Below are 16503 nucleotides of genomic sequence, written 5' to 3'. Positions count from 1 at the left end.
GATTAAGGTGGGTTGGGTTCTGTGTGCATAAATATCTTGTTAAGAGAAGATAGAAGATGTTACTCTCACCTAGGGGTGTACAAGACCCGGCCCTACCCGCCAACCCGTCCCGGCCTAAGCCTTTAGGGCCGAACCCGGCCCGATCATTAAAAGAGACCGGGTTCGGGTTGATATTTGAGTTACCCGACTTCGGGTAGGGTCGGGTTCGGGTTGACACTCGAGTCACCCGGCCCGTCCCACATATATATTTTATAAAATTTTAATTTGTTATAATGATTAAAATGTGATACATGATGCTCAAATTTATCTTACCATGTAGATGAAATTAAAATTATCTAACTTATAACTCTTTTAGTATGTTATTATCTTTAAATCTTACAATTAGTATCAAATAGTCTTAAACTTATTGTCTCTCGGGCCAACCCGGTCCCGTCCTACATATACCCGTCCCAAATTGGACCCGCATAATGTCGGGTTGCTTCGGATCTAGGGACGGGTTAGGGTCTATGAATTGATCAGATCAATATTTAGAGCCGGGTTAGGATTAACCAAAACCCGTCCCAACCCGTCCCTTGTAGACCCCTACTCTCACCTATCTAATGTTGCGTGTGCATAAAAAAAACAAACTCGGAATCTGACGTGTCGATTTGTCCATCCCACTCGCATGCTTCAACGCGTTGATGACGACGCGTAACTTGTAACTTCCCGTTTCTTTTTTCACGCGCTCCATTTTCTTCGTAATCGTATATATAACGCACAACCTAATCTCCTCAATCTTCTTCTCCGTGATCTCAATTTGTCGATTTCTTCAAATCAGTGAGTTCTTCTCTCCTTCAATTCTTCGTTGTAATCAATTTTTGTGGTTTCCATTTGAATTAGGGTTCTTGAATTTCATGTTTCTGCTTAAAATTGAATCAATTTCTAACCCTATATGATGATGATGATGATGATGTATCAGAAGTTATTTATTTGGTTGAACAATGGGAGGTGGAAAGGACAACAATGGTCAAGATGAAGACAAGGGAGTTTTCTCACATCTGGCTCATGGGATAGCTGGAGCTTCTCATGGGTACCCACCTGGGGCATACCCTCCACCACCACCAGGGGCATATCCTGGGTACCCACCTCAGGGATACCCTCCACAGCCTGGTCATGGATACCCTCCACAACATGGGTATCCTCCACAACCTGGTTACCCCCCTCAAGGCTATCCTCCTGCTGGGTATCCTCCTCAACATGGTTATCCCCCAGCTGGTTATCCTGGTCACTCTGCTGGTATTATTCTTTTTACTCCATTATTATTAGCTCTTAATTAACTGATTGTTGTTTAGATGGATGTTTTGAAACCTTTCTATAATTGATTCCAAAGCCACAATCAATTGTAGGAAGAGAGGCTGATCTAAATAGTGGGTGCACGGGAGCCTTAGAGTTAATTTACTTTTGGGCAAAATCACTTTTGGATTGTTTTGGAAATTGTCTCAGAGAATTGATTGTGGTCCCAAAATCATTTTTGTGGAGAAGCTAGAGAGAATATTGGATTTCAGAATTAATTCTGATGAAAGAGAGGCTGATCTGAATAGTGGGTGCAGGGGAACCTTAGAGTTAGTTTTCTTTTGGGCAAAATCACTTTTGGATGGTTTTGGGAATTGTCTCAGAGAATTGATTTTGATGTTGCTATGATCAATTAGAGAGAATAGCTTTTGCTGTTGACATAATCAATTATGGAATTTTACAATTGGATTTCACAATGTTATCTGAAATGACTTTCTCATGAACAAATTATAATTCTAACATGAATCATTTCATAATCATCAATTATGTTAAACGCTGATTACATAAGCATATTCAATGATCTTACTCTGGGCTCATCATTTGGCGTGATTAATTGAGAGAAAATGTTGTCTTGCGAACCAATATATACAGTTACCACCATGTATGATTTATATTCATACAACTTACCACCACTTGTTTAGCAAAGATCTGTGGTAACTTATAATTGGATTTGTGAATGTATCATTCCCATATTTTTGTCCTTAATCCTTTACATTATCAATTTTGGCTGTTCTCTACTGTGTTTGAAACTTTTTACATTTCCCCCCCCAATTTTCTTTATAAACAAAGTAGACTTGGGCATTGCCTGTTTAATTGTTTTTGTACTGTGCTTGATGACAACTAACTTCTCTGCTTTGTCATCAGGGCATGGCGGTATGGGAGCAATGCTTGCTGGCGGTGCTGCTGCCGCAGCTGCTGCATATGGGGCTCACCATGTTTCCCATGGCCACTATGGACATGGCGGTTATGGGCATGGTGGTTTTATGCCACATGGGAAATTCAAGCATGGCAAGTTCAAGCATGGAAAGTTCGGCAAGCATGGGAAATTTAAGCATGGCAAGTTCGGCAAGCATGGATTATTCAGGAAGTGGAAGTGATTCAATGTATATACAACCTGTGACTCTTAATGCTGCTACTGATTGCTTTTATAAATAAACATATCTTGTATGATGCCGATCATTACTTGGTCGAATCCCGCATCTACTTCTTTTTTATTTTCTTTTTCTTTCCTACTAATTGAACGGAAGCATACAAAAATGCACTTGATATTCTGTGCAAGCTTGGAGTTGCTGCAGTGAATTGCATTTACAGGTTGATGCCTTTCTTTCTTTTTCCTGTATAGTTTTAGCCTCAGTTGACAGTGGATTATTGTCTTTATGAAGAACAATTATAAAATATAACACCGTATTGCCCGTGAAATATGATTTTTCCTTCTTGTTGTTTGTCACTCTATTGGTTCAAATCCAACATAAAGGAACTTGATGCTGCACTATTTAAGCATTAGGTCAAAACTTATGCTATTCTACTGTAGATTACCAAATCAATAGACGTTTTCCTGCTTAGAAGAATGTGATCTTTGAATGGATTATATCCTATCCAAAGAGTTGACATGGTTGTTTCATCACCATTTCCCTCCTCTATGTGTACATTTGAGAGGAATTTGATCTGTCGAAATGGGGTATTCTCAATTGGACTGATTGGTTCACTATTTTGCTAGTTTTTCCATTGATTTGTTTTGAAGTGTTATTCATAAATACCCATAACAATATGCTGAAGGAGTTTATATGAAGAAGAAAAATGCTATAATGAAAAATACAAACAATAGAAATATCAGCAAAATAAGAGTGCATAGTTGAAAACACTTACTTGCCAAGTCATAGAAGGAATTAACATCTTCTTGGCTTCCTCTGATCCAGGTCCTAACCTTGATTACAATGTTCGTTCATTTAGTTTTTTGGTACATGTGAGCAAAGAGGAAATAAACAACTCTCAATTGGTTAACTTTTTTTTTGAAGTGATATTTAAAATTTAAACGGTATCGCGCAATTTGAACTAATTACCCTTTAAATTTAAATAATTAAAATTAAATTTATGACCATAATAAATTAAATCATTTATAAGTCAAATTCTATTTAATTCATAATGTTACCCTGTTGAGCGGGGGACCTGGTTGTGTGGTTTTGTTGGGAAGAAGGATGGTGCTGACATTCTACGGCTCGAGCTCCTAGCCATCCTCCATGGCTTGCGGGTGGCCTGGGAGCGTGGTCATAGGCTCGTGGTGTGCTAATCGGAACATGCAGTTTCGTTGATTGCATCGCCGCTTCTGCAGTTCCATAGCCATGCGGTCTTGATTGCGAATATCTTAGAGATGCTTCGGTTGCAGTGGGAGGTGCGTTTGGTGCACACCCTGAGGGAAGGTAACGCATGTGCGGATTTCCTTGCTAAGAAGGGTGCTGGTCAGCAAACAGAGTTTGAGGTCATTTCGTTTCCTCTGGAGGGTCTTCTTCCTCTTCTCATTGTTGATGCAATGGGTTTGAGCTTCCCCAGGGCTTGAGGTCCTTGGGGCTTTTATTGTTTTTGTTTCTTTTTGTCTTCTACAAAAAAATGTTACCCAATTCAAATTTACGCCATATTTTGTGTGGATATAAATTCAAATCAATATATATTAGAAAAGAAGAACTCCCATCAGGCTGATTTAGTGACGTGTCGTTCACACGTTAATTCTTGGTGACGTGCATTCTCACGTTAATTCTCATAAAAAAAAATTCATGTGTCATTCTCCGGTTAATTCTCATAAAAAGTACATTTTTAAATTTTATATTTGATTAGCATTTAGGTTGTTTATTTCTTGATTTTATCTTAATTTATTTTTTATTTAATTTTAGAGTATTAATTAATTTTTATGGTATTTTTATTGAATTTTCGGATTTTTAATTAATTCAAGATTTTATGAGTTTTTATTGTGATTTGCTAGATTTTTGTAGTTTTTATCTATATTTATTTGGTACCTTTTTAAATTTTAGATTTGATTAGGATTCTTTAAAGGTAATTTTTAAATTTTAGATTTGATTAGGACTTTTTAAAGGTAATTTTAAATCTGAATTTTTTTTCATAAAATATTAAAAATTTAAAAGATTTGCCCTAATTATCTAAGATTTACCTAGATTAAATAAAAAACTAAAAATTCAATAAAAATACCTTAAAAATTAATTAATAAAAACTACCAAATCATAATAAAAACTCATAAAATCCTTAATTAAATAAAAATTCGAAAATTCAATAAAAATAACATAAAATTTAATTAATACTCTAGAAATAAACTTTTTCTTCACCTAAAATTTATTTATAAGAAAATTAGAAAACTATGAATGTGAGAAAATCAGTGAAGAGAAAGCAAAGGATATAATATACTTGTGTGTACCTTAAACAATTTTGTCAATGTGCCATGGAACAAGAAACTAGAAGAAACCAAAAGACTGATGACAGTTGCCACAGCCCAAGTGGGGGTTTCAGACAAGGATCTTCCATTGCCATTTTTTTCCTCCATGTTCCTCAGATGCTGCTATTATGTTCAAAATTATGTGGTTTGGTGGGTCTTATAATGACTCTAATCTCATGAGACAAGAAGAAATAATGTTACTGTACGCATGGTTTGTTCAATGCAGAACATAGTTTTGAGTTTTGACCCTTAATATGGAGATGTATTTGGTGGTGGCAAAATGTTGGCAGTGTTGTTAGAAAATTGATGAGCACATGCAAGTGCTGTCACGAATCAGGTGAAGAATTATAATGGTTCCATTACAGGTAAATTCTCATAAAAAATACATTTTTAAATTTTAGATTTGATAAGGATTTAGGTTGTTTATTTCTTGATTTTATCTAATTTATTTTTGATTTATTTTTAGAGTATCAATTCATATTTATGGTATTTATTTGCTAGATTTTGATAGTTTTTATCTACATTTATTTAGTACATTTTTTAATTTTAGATTTGATTAGGATTTTTTAAAGGTAATTTTAAATCTGATTTTTTTTTTTCATAAAATATTAAAATTTTAAAAGATTTGTCCTAATTATCTAAGATTTACCTAGATTAAATAAAAAAACTAAAAATTCAATAAAAATACCTTAAAAATTAATGAATAAAAACTACCAAATCACAATGAAAACTCATAAAATCTTTAATTAAATAAAAATTCGAAAATTCAATAAAAATAACATAAAATTTAATTAATACTCTAAAAATAAATTTTTTCTTCACCTAAAATTTATTTCCATAACAAATCTTGAAACCGATTTTTTAAAGTTAATTTTAAATATGAGAAACTTTTTCATAAAATAATAAAATCTTAAAAGATTTGCCTTATTTATCTAAGGTTTACCTAAATTACTTCTTACTAATACTGCATGAGTCATCTCCTCCCCTACATGTCTCTACTGTGAACCGGTTGGCATGGAGAAAAAATGAGGAAGATAACTTGAGTATGCAACTTGCTTTATGTGGTGCTGATAATTGTGTAAGTTGATAATTGTGTAAGTGTTTGGCATAAATGTTTATGCTTCACTTCCTAAAGGTTATTTTTTGTTGCTGAATTTGATTGACTTAATTAGTGAGCATTATATTTGGTAGTGTTGATTCAATTCCTAAAAGCTATGGCCTTTAATTTTCTCTTAATTTGTTCTTTGTTCCCTATTTTGTGATTGTTTTGTTTAATTTCATATATGCTTTAGCATTTGTTGGTGGTTTCTGTGATGCTTCCATATCTCTTAAATAAACTAATGCCGTGATGCTTCCTCTTATGCAACCTTTATTCTGAATGTACTTAATCGGCCAATTGATAGCAGACTTACATGCTTTTATCCTTCCCATTGCAAGTTTATTTAATTTCATCATTGTTTTCCAGTTTTGGCTACCAAAACTTCATCTACAATGTCAGCATCATGAAGGCAGAGAAACTCTTTCATAAGAAGGGATGTCCAACAAATTTGACCCAGGATCCCAGTTAAGGAAATGAGATTTAGGTAAGATACTTATTCATATGTTTGCTTTCAATTCCAGATTTTGCTATTTTTCTTATTAATTAATTTTTGTTGTTGTTAATTGTAAATCACTTTTAGACATAGCTATAGTCTCTTTTATTTTGCTTTATTCAAGAACTGCATCCTTATACCTGTCACATGCATGGGTATTAGTTGTACCCATAGCTGCATCTTTATAACTCATAAGTTATATTTAGTTTGACTTCATAACTGATACTTGAACTTTTTCTTAGTGGGAAGCAAGCCTTAACACAATTAATGAGCTTAATGGAAAGGGAATGTGGGTAAGGAGAATGAATCATATAGTTACTAATTTGTGTTGATTTTGGATCTTAGAATTATGAATCTGATGCAAATAACTAAATATGAGTATGTATAAGTAAATCATTCTCCTATTTTGACACGTGTTACACTGAAAATTTTAAATAGTGTCATGTATCAGACTCTGCGAACAATGAGCCAAGGCCAAATAGCATGCAAAGGTAACATCTTCTTTTTCTTTACCTTTTGCCTCAGGAACAATCTATTTCACAATATTTCTGTGATTTTATGAATCTGCCTTTCACTTACTGTTAAGTCTTTGCAGCTTCTTTCCTCATATTTGTCAAATTATAAAACCATATTTGCTCCCACTATCATTATTGGTGGCGGCTCTTGCATCTGGGGCACCAATTGCTCAAACACTGAGTTTGTTAATCCCTTTGGAGTTACTATCTGTTTCCTGGCTATTGATTTTCTTTTGTCATTGTTTATACTTGGTTATACCCTGATTGAATTTGTTTTCTGTGATTATCCTTATGTGAACCCTTTTTAACAATTTCTTTTAAGACATCTTTTAAGTTTTATGCATTTTCATCCATCAAATGCCTGTAGTAGTAAATGTTACTTGACTAATTAAATATCATATTGCAGGAATGCAAAGTAGCATCCTTGCCTTAGCTCTTGCTGATAATAAGTTCTTTGAAGAACCAATAGTTTGCATGCTTTCTGCAATTTTTGTAAATTCCCCATTCCGGTTACACATCTATTTACAGCCAGACTAATTCTAACTTTCTATGTGCATAAAAGGACGTCTATGTACAACTCTTAAATTTCATGTATCTTTGTGCTAACTGTGGCTTGAATATGTGCACATGTTGACCTTTTTTAAATTTTAGATTTGATTAGGATTTAAGTTGTTTATTTCTTGATTTTTCCTTGGGTATTTTATTTTATTTTGAGAGTATTAATTAGTTTTTACCGTATTTTTATTGAATTTTCGGATTTTTATTTAATTCAGAATTTTATGAATTTTTATTGTGATTTGCTAGATTTTGGTAGTTTTTATCTATCTTTAATTAGTACATTTTTAAATTTTAGATTTGATTAGGATTTGTGTTGTTTATTTCTTGATTTTATCTTGGATCTTTTATTTTATTTTAGATTTATTTTGAGGTTATTAATAAATTTTTATGGTGTCTTTATTGAATTTTCGGATTTTTATTTAATTCATGATTTTATGAGTTTTTATTGTGATTTGCTACATTTTGGTAGTTTTTATCTATCTTTAATTATTACCTTTTTAAATTTTAGATTTTATTAGGATTTAGGTTGTTTATTTCTTGATTTTTTCTTAATTTATCTCATTTTTATTTAATGTTAATTCCAGGAAAAGGGAGTTGATGTGGTGCTGAGGGTCCACAAAGCTACCATGGACACGCAGAGATTTGATGAGTTTTAGGTGAATTTGGCAGAGTTTCTTATTAGCTGCGGACTACGGTTGTTTCTATATTGTTTTCATTTACCACCTAAGAGAAGTGTGTTTACTTAAATTTTTAAACTCATGTAAGGATGTAACAGAATGGGGAATTAATCAGAGACTGCTACGTTAGTTAGATGTTATTATAGTAGTTACTTAGTACTAGGACGAGATGAACTATAAATAGAAGGAAATTAAATTACAGGGACACATTATGTAACATTATATATCTCTCATTAAGTATATCATTTAGTATTTGAAAATATGGTATTGAACATATCTTAAGCACAAGAAAAAGTTCTTCGTGCAATGCAAGGATAAAAAATGATTGTTTGAACTGATAGGTCGAAAATCTAATTTCTATGAGTTGTAAATAAAAAATCAATGTAATGTCATTACTTTTTTTTATAACTTTTCGAAAGTTTTAATAGGAAATAAATGTAAAGGCATGAGAATATGATGATTAAAATGTGTAGTGCGGAGATTAGAAAACATTAATACATATATAGTGTATTTTTGTTTAAGTTAAACTATAGGGTTAAGAGTTCCCACGGGGAGGAACATTTTACATGAAAATTCATGTAAAATTAACAGAAAAATAAATTTTAATAAGATGTCATTATTTTACTATGTAACTTCATATTAAACATGTTCCACATAACAAGGGACAGATCCATAAATTTAATGTAGTGAGGGCAATATATACATATACATATAAATTCGTAAAAAAATTAACATATACTATTAGAAGTGATGACATTTTTTTACAAATGGACCATAATAAACCATATACTTTTACTACTCAAGTGAGAGCGTTTAGCAATGTGGGACACAAGTGATGACATATAGCAATGTGAGACATAAGTGAGAACATTTTTTTATTAAAGGTCTCATAAAAAACCACATACTTTTACTACTCAATTTTTTTTAATGTTTTTCCTAAAAATAAGTGAGGGCACTTGCCCTCATACTATATAACTTGCATCCGTCCCTGTACATAACAATATTGTTTATTTTAATTTTATTTTATTCAAATTACAAGGCAAAAAGCTCCTACGGGAAAGAACATTTTAGCATAGAATTGCTTTAATGTCAAATATAATAAGAAAATAACATTTCATATATGATTTAAGTACATTGTTCATAGTTTTTCTAATGATTTTAGGAGTAAATATACATAAAAATTATGTGAGAGTTCACGAGGTCTGTGGTATTTCATTTGTGTTTAAGCAATCTTTTTATTAGTTTTTCAATTGTACAAATTTCAATCTATTTTTTTTTATACATCGGAAATATAAATTGCACCCGTTAGGAATTGATCCCTAGACCCCCCTACCCAACCCACATGCCCCATAGCTCCTACCACTTGATCTATCCTACGGGGATACAAATTTCAATCTATGCAACAAAAGTTTCAATTTAAGACTTTTTGCCCAATTTGCTCATCATTTCAGACTCTTCTATTTCATTTGTTGTTTATTATATTTTTAATAATCAAAGTATTGATTGATGTATCAAAATACAATAAACGTATTCCCCGTGCAACGCGCGGGTAAAAAACACTAGTTGATACCAAAATCACTAAAATCAAAATTACTTTTTCTTTTTAGAGTACAAATCTCTTTTTTTGGTACATCGGAAAGATAAATTGCACCCGTCAGGAATCGATCACTGAACCTCCCCTTACCTAACCCATGTGTCTCCAGCTCCTACCACTTGAGTTATCCTACAGAGTACAAATCTCTTAAAACTAATGATTCCAATATGAATTAAAAAATAAGAAATTAAACTTTTTTTTGTTGTTTTTTTTATCAAAAACTTTAATTGTTATATTCTTAAAATTTATAGAAATTATGTATGATTAGATTAGATTCCTTTCACAAATAAAAAAAAAAAATTAGATCACATATTTTGATCGAGTTTTTTAGGGTTGGGCCTATTTCAGTTTCGGATAAAATCCAGACCCGATTCCAGTTGCCTTGTGAAGCAAGAAACCCTATAGTTTTCAACTTTTCTGCACACCACACACACACTCTCTGACCACATCCTTTCGATTTCCACCACTTTGGTTCAACTGCGGCCAAACAATTCTCCTTTCTGCAAGTTGAAAAGAAGGTTTTTCAGGCGACATGGCGGCTCGATCGACCCGTATTGCTATCGTCAACAACGACCGGTGCAAGCCCAACAAGTGCCGCCAGGAGTGTAAGAAGAGTTGCCCCGTTGTCAGAACCGGTAAGATCTGTTTCCATGCCTTCTAGGGTTGAATTCTGAGTTCCAAACTTTAACTGGAGCATAGAGATGGGTTTATTTTTAGTTTTGATGGGGTTTTATAGTGACTGATAAGTTGTAAGTTTGATTACAACAGGTAAAAGGTGTATTGAGGTGTCTGCTACGTCGAAGATTGCTGATATATCTGAGGACATGTGCATTGGATGCGGTATTTGTGTTAAGGTATTGGATGTGTTGTTGTTATCTTTGACTCTAGTTGAGTTGATGGGGTTTTATTTTATGTGATGAGGTTTGTTAATTGTTATTCATTGGTGTAGAAATGTCCTTTTGAAGCCATCCAGATTATCAACTTGCCTAAGGATTTGGACAAAGACACCACTCATAGATATGGTCCTAATACTTTTAAGCTGCATAGGTGAGTCATTTAGCTGCACTTTTCTTGAAAATTTGATAGTAGTTTTGTGTTTAGGTTTTGATGAACTGAATGATAATGGCAGGCTGCCGGTGCCGAGGCGAGGGCAAGTGCTTGGATTGGTTGGGGCTAATGGAATTGGGAAGTCCACTGCCCTTAAAATATTGGCTGGAAAATTGAAACCAAACTTGGGTCGTTTCACTGTAATAACCATACTTTGACTTGCATTACTGCTTACTTGTTTGAGGTTTTATTGCATTCATTTTATTTCCTTTTCCTTTGCAGAACCCCCCTGATTGGCAGGAAATTTTAACCTACTTTCGAGGATCTGAATTGCAGGATTACTTTACTCGTTTTCTAGAGGATAATTTGAAGGTGAGATAACTTTGTACTTATTTGATATGGTTGTATGCAGTGATGTGTTTGATGATTTAGACTTTGTGGCAGTTTAACTTACCGAGTGATTATGTGTTCGTTATGTGTTTTTCTAATTTGATTTTCTTCTTGCTTGTATTTGTGCTTATTTTAATATAACATAGGTTAGCATCAAGCCTCAGAATGTTGACAACCTTCCAAAAGACGTGCAAGGGAATGTGGGGAAGTTGTTAAAGCAGAATGATGAGAGAGATATAATGTCGGAGCTTTGTGCTGATCTGGAGCTTAACCAGGTTTTGGATCTTAATGTTGGTGATCTTTCAGGTGGTGAGCTCCAAAGGTTTGCCATTGCGATTGCTGCCATGAAGAATGCTGATATATACATGTTTGATGAACCTTCAAATTATCTTGATGTGAAACAGAGGCTGAAAGCTGCCCAAGTCATCCGATCATTGCTCAAGCATAATAAGTTTGTTCTCTTTTCTTTAATTAGTCTCTTCTTTAAATTTTGTCCATGTCCTTATAACTTTAAGGTAAATATTGAATTTGTTTGCAATTCTCTTGTTCCAGCTATGTAATTGTCGTAGAGCACGATCTTAGTGTCTTGGACTACTTATCAGACTTTATTTGCTGTTTGTATGGCAAACCTGGTGCATATGGAGTGGTCACCCTTCCTTTCTCAGTCAGAGAAGGAATCAACATCTTCTTGGCTGGGTTTGTTCCAACAGAAAATCTTAGGTTCCGTGCTGAATCTCTTACGTTCAAGGTATATACATTCTATCTATCTTTACCACCCATTTTCTGAATCTAAACCCAATTTGGGTGATGAAAATGAAATGGTTCAGAACTGTAATTGATTTGGCGCTGTTTGTTTAAACATGACAAAAATAAAATTGACTCATGAAGTGCTGAATATTTTTAGTTACTGAATATATGCAGAACCAATTTGTTATTCAAATCATTACATGACAGTTTTCCTTTAGTGATGCATCACTTATATGGTTAATTGTTCACACTTTCTGTACCTTACAATGAAAATATTTATAATCATTTCTTCTCATTGCTTAATTATATATTACTGTAAATTTCTATACTGAATTTTTAATTCCAAAAATTCTCAGTTTCATCATACACAACTCATTCTATTGTTGTGTCTAGGTTGCTGAGACTCCCCAGGAAAGTGCTGAAGAAACTCAAACATATGCGCGATACAGATACCCAACCATGACCAAAACTCGAGGCAAGTTCGAGCTTCGTGTTGTTGAGGGAGAATTTACTGATTCTCAAATTATTGTGATGCTGGGTGAGAACGGGACAGGAAAGACCACATTTATTCGTATGCTGGTATTCTTTTAGTCACATTTATCTTTATGTACCTATTTAATTCTTCACATATTCATTCACCTAACTCTTTTGTATTACTCAGGCTCAGGCTGGTTCTGATACGGAGATGCCTCAGTTTAATGTTTCATACAAGCCCCAGAAGATTAACCCTAAGTTCGAATCAACTGTTAGACACTTGCTGCACCGTGAAATTCGTAATACATATACTGATCCCCAGTTTGTATCAGATGTTATGAAGCCACTTCTTATCGAACGGTTAATGGACCAAGAAGTTAAAAAACTTTCTGGTGGAGAGTTGCAAACCGTTGCCTTGTGTCTTTGTCTTGGAAAGGTATTATAAGTTTCATCCCTCAGAACTGCTCAAGATAATTTGTGCTCCTTAATTCTAACATATGCCCCATTTTTCTTTCCCCTTTCCATTCTTGGATGCCTTCTTAGTTTCCTATAGGCGTGATGATGTCAGGTAGGTGGTCTTTCCATATAATAAAAATGATTTTAGTGCTAATACCTTCACTTTTTGGGACTATTAGGATTTATTTATAGTGAACTTTTTGTCTCCTAAATTTTATTTCAAACTAAATAGCAATTAATGTTTCCTGATTCATCACTGTCTACTATAGCAAACTACAGTTGTCTACCTTTGTCAATGACTCAATGCCATGGCAGTTTTTTTGGAATTATTGTCTTATAATTATAACATGCATTCCTCCAAGTTTTTCTAAACTAAATAGCATTTGAAGTTTTCTGAACTCAAATGGATTGCTTTCTGACCATACAGCCTGCAGACATCTATCTGATAGATGAGCCAAGTGTATCTCTTGATTCTGAACAGCGAATTCGTGCTGCCAAAGTCATTAAGAGGTTTATTCTTCATGCAAAGAAAACAGCTTTTGTGGTTGAGCACGATTTCATCATGGCAAATTATCTTGCTGACAAAGTTATTGTTTTTTAGGGTAAACCTTCAAGGGATTGTATTGCAAACTCCCCACAATCATTGTTGTCTGGCATGAACCTTTTCTTATCAGTGAGTGACATTACTTTTTTTTTTTTTTTTTTTTTGAGGTCGACATTACTTTTCAATGGTTCTATTACTTTATTCCTTTCGATCTTAGTTATTATGCATGTTACAATGTATAAATATTTGTGATATGTGCTGGTACTTCCATGATATATCTAATGCAATCACTGTTGCAGCGTCTTGATATAACGTTTAGAAGAGACCCAACTAACTTTCGTCCTAGGATCAACAAAATTGATTCAGCAAAGGACAGAGAACAAAAGGCTGCTGGGTCTTACTATCTTCGTGACTAAGGTTGCCCTACCATCCACCACCAGAGGCATACCCTTTTCATCAAGGGTACCCACTATGTCATGGCTACCCTCCACCACCAGGTCATGGCTACACTCCACAACATGGTTATCGTCCCGCTGGTTATCCTACACATGGTTTTTACCTTCTTGTTATACTGCTTCTCTGCTCCACATGCTCCTGGTATGATACCTTTTATTCTTCTTTTCCTTATTATTTTATTATGTAACTAACTGATTATTTCACCTCACTTAGTGGGTCAAGGCTTTTTGTTGTTCGTAACTGATTGTTTCGGTGGGTGCTGGGTTACAGGGAACTTTAGGATTAATCTTTCTTTGGCCAAAATCACTTTTGAATGGTTATGTACATGTTCAAGAATTGTCATTGCGAATTGATTTTGATCCCAAAATCAATTTGTGGGGAAACTAGAGAGAATAACTTCTGCAGTGGACAATCAATTATGGAAATTTTCAATTGAATTTGACAATATTACCTGAAATAACTTCACTTTTATGAGATATACAAACATAAAGTACTTCACTTTCAACTCACGTTTACATAATCAGTTTTACAAAATTCAATTCTTTCAACATAGAATACAACATACCAATTGTTTAGCCAAGACCTTTCGGATTTGTTTGGGAGTTTTTGAGGGAGGGAAGGGACGGCTTTGCTTTGATGGGAGGGGAATAGAGGGTAAGCCCTCCCCTTGTTTGGAAGTTTAAAAAACTCTCAAACAATGGGAGGGTTTTTCATAAGTATCCCCTTTCCCTTCCCTCCTCTCCAAAATCAAACTTGCAAACAAAGCCTTAGTAACTTTTAATTGGTTTTGTTATGGTTTTTATCACCAAATTTTGTCCTTAATCGTAAGCATTCTCAATGGAATGTCTTCATTTATATAATTGCCTGTTCTTTATTGTGCTTGAAACTTTCTCTGTTTCTATCTCAATTTTATTTACACCCAGTAGACTGATGCATTGCCTGTTTAATTGATTTTCTACTGTGCTTGATCACAACTAACTTTCTGCTTTGTCATCAAGGCATGGGAGCAATGCTTGCTGCTTCTGCTGCTGCATTCTATGATATGGGGCTCTATGGCCACTATGGACATGGCATTTATATGCCATATGGGAAATTCGAGCATGGCAAGTTCAAGCATGGAAAGTTCGGCAAGCATGGATTCTTCAGGAAGTGAAAATGTTTGATGTGCATACATCTTTGAGAGGAGATTATAGGGTGGACCATTTTTAAGTGTTCACCGGTGATCCACTTTTTTAGCCGTTGATATAATGATTTTTTAAATCAACGGCTAGTAATAGTGAATCATTGGATCACTTGAAAAACGGTCCATCCTATCAGTTCCCTATCTTTGATTATAAATGCTGCTGCTGATTGCTTTTTTATATAAACCTTGCATTTTTATTTTTGACTTCGGCTAAGACCAATAAATGATTAAGTTTATAATTCTTAATTCTATAAATTGAACTGATACACCCAACAATTGATATTATGTGCAAGCTTGGTCTTTGCTGCCGCGAATCGCATTGTCAGTTCCATGCCGTTATTTTTTTTATTTTTGCTGTATAATGTCATTTTAGTTTCAGCCTCAGTTGACACTGGATCAGTGTCTTTATGAAGAACAGTTATAAAGTATAACACCATATCGATACCATGTTCATAGAGTACACAGCCGGTGAAACATTCGGCTAAAACAATGGCCTATATCCTAATGAATACTTCAGGTGTCTTTGTTTAACTTTAAAAGGGCTTATCTTTCAACATTCCATGTGAAATAACCATGATTTTTACTTCGACAATAACCGCGATTAAGTAAACAAGGACCTATTAGAAAGGGATTCTCAATTGGACTGGTTGTTTCACGATTTTACACAAAGCAATTTGCTGAAGGAGTTGATGTAAAGAAGAAAAATGGTACAAATGAAATCTAGCATAAACAACTCTTGCCTTATCATCAGCTAGAAAATGTGGTGAAGGGCCAGCAGGAGCATCATGAAGGACCCATATGATGAACACGTATGTGTAAATCTGTAATTGATCACTGCTCTCTTCTTGATTTGGTGCGAATCAGGGGCATATTTCTATACTTGCGTGTTTGGATCGTGCTCTTGCGGATTTGTAATGAGAGTTGTTTTTCCTGAGGCCGTCGTTGAAAATTTGTGGCGTTCTAGAGTGATCATTGCCCGTTTTTGCTCAAATGTGGTAGTATGCCTTACGATAAATCTAACAGGTCTTTCAGATTTTTAGCAGCCTAGTCATCTCATGCTGATTATGGGCGCTTGTTGAAAATGTATGGAGGAAGGCGGGAAATAATCTTGCTGATTTTTTTGCCAAGGTACGTATAGAACTGTCTTCAGAATTGGAAATATTTTTGAAATGAAGCAAGCTTTGGAGAAAAGGATCAAGGGTGTTCAAAAAGCACTTAAGGAGAGAACATAGCTTGATGAGTCCAGAGAGGAGTTTGCAAGAAGAATTCATGATGGTTCTTAAACAAGAGGAACTGTTATGGTTTCAACGTATTAGGGAACAATTGATTCAGTTTGGTGATGAAAATACGAAATTCTTCCACCCAAACTGTTGTTCGACGTAAGCGTAATAAAAATACATGAATTGGAACTTGATTAATGTTAATGGTGTACTGACCAGTAAGATTGTTGCTACGAACTATACTATCTTGACATTTTCTCAAATCTCAATGACTAGAGA

General features: G+C 34.3%; 2 protein-coding genes across 3 annotated transcripts; both read left to right on the top strand.

Annotated features, from left to right (window-relative positions):
• Window positions 1–658: 658 nt before the first annotated feature.
• LOC130740304 (glycine-rich protein A3) lies at window positions 659–2751 on the top strand. Of its 2 annotated transcripts, none has more exons than XM_057592855.1 (3): window positions 659–816; window positions 959–1275; window positions 2197–2751. In XM_057592855.1, exons 2-3 carry the CDS (start codon window positions 981–983, stop codon window positions 2427–2429), a joined length of 528 nt encoding a protein of 175 aa, XP_057448838.1. In that variant the 5' UTR covers window positions 659–816; window positions 959–980; the 3' UTR covers window positions 2430–2751. The 2 variants fall into 2 exon arrangements, with proteins under 2 accessions (XP_057448838.1, XP_057448839.1); XM_057592856.1 differs by having other exon boundaries at window positions 700–816; window positions 962–1275.
• A 7351-nt stretch (window positions 2752–10102) lies between these two features.
• On the top strand, window positions 10103–15435 carry LOC130740303 (ABC transporter E family member 2-like). Its single transcript, XM_057592854.1, has 12 exons — window positions 10103–10342; window positions 10476–10561; window positions 10657–10754; window positions 10837–10954; window positions 11037–11126; window positions 11291–11595; window positions 11697–11892; window positions 12285–12470; window positions 12553–12801; window positions 13249–13494; window positions 13665–13962; window positions 14820–15435. The coding sequence occupies exons 1-10, from the start codon at window positions 10240–10242 to the stop codon at window positions 13420–13422; spliced, it is 1605 nt and encodes a 534-aa protein (XP_057448837.1). The 5' UTR covers window positions 10103–10239; the 3' UTR covers window positions 13423–13494; window positions 13665–13962; window positions 14820–15435.
• The last annotated feature ends 1068 nt before the right edge of the window (window positions 15436–16503 follow it).

The sequence above is a fragment of the Lotus japonicus genome, chromosome 2, assembly GCF_012489685.1.
Source record: "Lotus japonicus ecotype B-129 chromosome 2, LjGifu_v1.2".
NCBI lineage: Eukaryota > Viridiplantae > Streptophyta > Magnoliopsida > Fabales > Fabaceae > Lotus > Lotus japonicus.
The sequence above is the reverse complement of the archived record's forward strand: the minus strand, read 5'-3'. Positions and strand labels throughout refer to the sequence as shown.

Coding starts and splice junctions, on each gene's coding strand:
- LOC130740304 (XM_057592855.1), top strand. CDS start 981: ATGGGAGGTGGAAAGGACAACAATGGTCAAGATGAAGACAAGGGAGTT. Junction 1,276..2,196: donor TTATCCTGGTCACTCTGCTG/GTATTATTCTTT, acceptor CTTTGTCATCAG/GGCATGGCGGTATGGGAGCA.
- LOC130740303 (XM_057592854.1), top strand. CDS start 10,240: ATGGCGGCTCGATCGACCCGTATTGCTATCGTCAACAACGACCGGTGC. Junction 11,127..11,290: donor TTCTAGAGGATAATTTGAAG/GTGAGATAACTT, acceptor AATATAACATAG/GTTAGCATCAAGCCTCAGAA. Junction 12,802..13,248: donor TGTGTCTTTGTCTTGGAAAG/GTATTATAAGTT, acceptor CTGACCATACAG/CCTGCAGACATCTATCTGAT.